The 5,033-nt window shown below is 33.5% G+C and overlaps 1 protein-coding gene across 1 annotated transcript; it reads left to right on the forward strand.

Moving 5' to 3' along the window:
* Window positions 1–691: 691 nt before the first annotated feature.
* LOC116140331 (protein Iojap, chloroplastic-like) lies at window positions 692–4,400 on the forward strand. The gene is made up of 5 exons (XM_031425974.1): window positions 692–1,026; window positions 2,220–2,346; window positions 3,013–3,151; window positions 3,275–3,363; window positions 4,034–4,400. Exons 1-5 carry the CDS (start codon window positions 772–774, stop codon window positions 4,153–4,155), a joined length of 732 nt encoding a protein of 243 aa, XP_031281834.1. The 5' UTR covers window positions 692–771; the 3' UTR covers window positions 4,156–4,400.
* Window positions 4,401–5,033: the final 633 nt, after the last annotated feature.

Consider the following 5,033-nt stretch of genomic DNA (forward strand, 5'->3'; position numbering starts at 1 on the left):
TTTGGAATACATGAAATCAGGGGCATTAAGTTAGGATTTCACTAAACCTCGGGTGGGAATATGTCGTTTACTCTTTATAATAAAATATTCTCATAATAAAAGTTAAATTTAATATCGGATTTTGCTTAATTTTAAAAACATAAATAATACCGTGGATGGGGAAGATAATTTAATTTCATTACAAACATAAATGACATTTTGGCAGGGCGAAGTTATGTATTGATTGGGGTGATCCACACCAGCTAGCTCTCATTAGTAAATGATTAATTACAATATAGTGCATATAATTTTGGTTTATTTTCAAGAATATAATGATTTTTCACTGATAAGATAGTCCTTCAAATAGACATACGTTTCTTTGATATTTTGGAGAAAGAGGTGGATTATGAAATTGATTATGAAAATTTAGATTAAGGTTTATATAAACATTAAAGGTTGATGAGTAAAACAAAATAAATATAAATATAGTAGGAGTATAATTAGAATTTATAACGTCTATTTTAGTAATTTTCTTTAAGGTTAAATTTGTCAATAATTGGGAACTGAAAATCACTTTCTTTTTCTAATTTGAACCGAGGTGAGGTATCATATAATGGACCGAAGGCAAGAAAAGTTTGGGCCTAATTAGCGGTCCAGCACATTACAGGAGACGTCTAAGGCTCTCAGCTATAGCATCTCACCTGTTATAATATCTTAGAAGTTAAAAAAGAGTATCTTTCTAATCTTCAAAAATCTGCCACTTTCATTACTTATCAGTTATCAGAAGCAACAATGCCCATCTCCACCACTCTATCCATCCCCGGCGTCGGTGCCGGCACCTTACTTTCTGGTGAGTTCCAGCAACTGGGTCGTGTTGAAACCAAGCTCTCTCACGAAGCCAGAAAACATTGTATTTATGGGCACCGTTTGCCGAATTACAAGTGCTTTTGGCAAGTACCCAGAAGCAAAAACTTGAAGAATTTTAAGCCTAGAGAATTTCCTTTGCATTTTGCTTATGGAAAAGATGCTGAAGATAGCTCTCTTTCGGTATAGTACTTCTAGTTCTTGTTTTTCAGTTTCAGCTGGCTTAAATTGCTGAGGAAGCTAAAGTTAATTTAAGAAAGATGATTTCTTTGTTTATTTTTTAGACTCTTATGCTGAGAATATTGGAGAAATTAAATATTTTGTTATCAGAATATAAATGAATCTTTTAATGACATGATTAATGTTGTTTTGAGTTCCTTGATATGTGATCACAACTGACAAACATGCTGAATCTAATATGTGATGAAAGACTTGTGATAATGGAAGAAAGGGATTATATAAGATATTTTGTCTTGTGTTCTTATGAGTTTGCCTGTATGAAGGTATAATTTAACTGAATCAAAATAGTTGTCTTGGGATTGTATTTTCCTCATTTTAGAGGAAATTTTATGAATGACCTATATGTTTGACATACTTCTCCCTTGCTCTTTCTAGTTTTCAAACTTTCCTTATGAGAACTTAAAGTTGAAAATTTTCTTTTGCTGTGTAAGAGGAACTGAAGTATTGGGGAAGAAGAAGGAATAAATATCCATTCTCTATCATTCCATTTTATTCTCTTTGAAGTGGAATGATTTGGATATTATTGTGGTATGATCTTATCTTCCATTCATTTGCATTGTTCAAAGAAATTTATGTAAATGGTTTGTTAGTGTCCATTATTAACTCATAAGTTGACGTGAAAGTGTTTTCAGTCCAGTGAGACATGATGTATGTAGGAACCATTTCATTTAGGTGAAGCAAAAGTAGTACTTAACAACACTGAAACCTATTGCTTTTATTCGTTATACTGTTTAGGTCAAAAAACATTACATATGCATGAGAGAACAAGCCAATGAAATGGAAGATCACTTTTCAGATTAGGATTTGAGAATTAATGCATTTGTAGTTTACAAGAAAATGGATTCAACCATATAAAAATACTGTTCTGTATTGTGGTCAGATGAGGAGGCTCTGGGGTGCCATTAAAACAATAGGCTCTATGAATGATTTTGGTTCTGGGTTGAAGCTGCAGTACCATAAAACAATGCTTTTATAAACTGTACCGTAGGAAATAGATAACTAGATTTGGTATATTAGTTGTGAAGATTTATTTTTTTATTATTTTTCTGTCATTCAATTAGAAATTCTGCATACAAATCATTATTTGTATATGTTTTTTAAGGGATGTAACATGACTTGCTTGATATATATTGCAGAATCTGAGTGAAGATACTGATGAAATGTTTGATGACTTGTTTAAAAAATATGGAGAAGTTGTATTCAGGAGAAATGACCAAAAGCTTCCAAGTGCTGAAGTTGATGATGACGCTGAAAGCTTATCATGTAATTCATTCACAATTTATTCAAATACTTGTCAGCATAAAATGTGCATGATGTTTGTAATTCCCATCACATTTTAGCCTTAAGACAAAATCAGCTTTGCTTCATTATTACATTCCCTTTTAGATGATGATTTCCATTGTTCTTGTTGTTGCTAGTATTACTTTGATTGTTGTTGCTAAATTCATGACATAAATTATCATTTTGACATGAATTGTTTACATTTTATGTTGTGAGCTTCACTTTTTGCACAACTGACACCAATGGCCCTTTTTAGAGAAAGGGATTTGTCATAGTTAAACTGTCAGCATACAGTGAGTGTAGCAAGCATGTCACACTGTCTAATTTTTTTTTTTGTTTCTATAACTGAGTATATTTAGTACCTTCCAAAATTCTCATTCTCACTGTCTCTGAAGCTTCCAGCATTTCTTTTTAGGACCTACTGCTTTGTCATTAATTTCACGTTCTGCTCTTGGCTACATATGTCATGCCCTTCCCAGTCAAGGCGTCCATCTATGCCATACTGTGTTACTCCTAACAAAGTGATAGTTGTATTACTGAAGCTGTGCTCCAAAACTTTCCTGTTCTTGTGAATTGTCCCCCACTTTTGGCCATAATTAAATATTGGCTAAATTATACGCCAACTGATGGTTTCCTGCCATTCTGTAGTTGCTGTGGCAATGGCCCGGGTTGCAAGTGACGTGAAGGCTGCAGACATAAAAGTTCTCTTTGTGAAGCCTCTTGTGTATTGGACTCGGTTTTTTATCATTGCAACTGCGTTTTCTCGCCCTCAGATTGATGCTATTGGGTACATCAACTTTGACTTGATGATCTTTAGTCTTAGTTGGAATTGTTTATAATCAGTCTAGAGTGCAAGCGGTGCTTGAACTGACTTTTTCTATTTTGTTTTCTGTTGTAATTTGCAATACAGATCCAGAATAAAAGATCTAGCTGAAAAGAAGTATGGAAGGATCCCATCTGGGGACTCAAAACCCAACTCGTGGACCCTTTTGGATTTTGGTGAGTGTCCTTACATGATTATCAGCAACTCAATAGTTGTGGAGTTTGATAGAAAAATCACTGTGCTTGTGACGCTGTAACTTTTGAACCTTAGCTATCCATTTTGATCTTGGTGAAGAAAGATATTATGTATTAGTCCCATCTATTATGACCTACTTTGATTTTGTGCTTCCTTATCTATCAATTTATTCAATCATAATGAAGTGGGCTGCAAGGAAGAATATATTATTTTGGTGTGTGATTTTAGTCATCTCTAGAGGTTTCGGAGATGCAATAAACATACCAAAATAATACAATACACAATGATAATTGCTCTACTTTTTAATGTTTTAATCTGAAATTCAAATTTTTCCATGGCACCTTAATGACTGGATGGCTTTATAGTTTTACATATTTTCTAATTTCTATTGTTTATCCTGGAAAGTTGATTGACAAGTTCCATGAGATACGTGAGTTAGGCTCCTTTTTAGTTTTCTCAAGATTCATTTGCTGTCACTGGTTAAACTTGTAAAAATCTTTCAGTTTAATTGGTGCAATTCTTTCTAAATTGAACAAAATTATGGTCATCTACCAGGATGCCCAAAAAGCACAATTATAAGATCCTTTTTAAGACATTTAGCTTCAGTATGCTGAGAAAACTGAGTTCTGTTGACTTTTGTCTTAATTTCAGGTGATGTCGTTATCCACATATTTCTTCCAGATCAGAGAGCTTTTTACAACTTAGAAGAATTTTATGGAAATGCAACTCCAATTGAGCTGCCCTTCGAAAACCAACCCCCATTACAGAGCTGAGTTACTTTAAAAGCTTGTGCTGATGGATGCAGTGTTGGCCAGCTTTCAAGGAGGCAGATTTCGCCTCTACTCGTTTTCATCTGTTCAAAGATTCTTATCTCAAAACTCACAGAGAGGCTGCACATTTGTTGATTCTGCGTTTCTGAATGTGTGCTTGTTTGAGATGATTATTCACTAGTCAGCAATGGGCTATAAGAATGGTGCAGTGTTGTAATATCTCAGTATTAACTATTTCTGATCCAGTTTAGAAGGACTTTTAACTATTTCTCTAGAAGGACTTTTAACTATTTCTCTTTCATTTAGAGCGTTAAGGGGCTTGATAAGCTTGTAGCCTTGTACATGTTAAAGATGCAGTAATTGACTAATTGTATCAGAATGGCTCCTCAATGATGAGCAATGAAAAAGGTTTTACAGAATTAGGCAGTGTGACTATTATGTAAACACTTAGATAAAGTAGAGCTTAAAGAGAGAAAGAGAATGTGAGATTTCTCAAAGGGAACATATCGAGGGGTTGAATGAATTTTCTTCAAAATGAGTCATGATACGGAACACATCTGGTAACAATATATAATGATTTTTTTTCTATCATTAGAATGTCACATTTATAACACGAAATGTCACTCTAAATTGTACAAGGTTTATGTTATAGAAAAAGCCAAGCATTCAATTAATGTAAGAACATTTTCAGTTTCTTCATTTTGGTCCTTTTCTGGTCAAGGGCCTTCTGTCAAATTCTTAATAGAAATTGTTGATTTGCAATCAGTTTGATTTGAGACCTAAATTTGTAAACAATAATGCTAGATTTACAAAGAAATCTTACAATGATTTATATACAAAGTGATGTGGTAAAAAATGAATAGAAGAGTAAATATAATGAG

This window comes from Pistacia vera, unplaced genomic scaffold, assembly GCF_008641045.1.
Source record: "Pistacia vera cultivar Batoury unplaced genomic scaffold, PisVer_v2 Contig37, whole genome shotgun sequence".
Classification (NCBI taxonomy): Eukaryota; Viridiplantae; Streptophyta; class Magnoliopsida; order Sapindales; family Anacardiaceae; genus Pistacia; species Pistacia vera.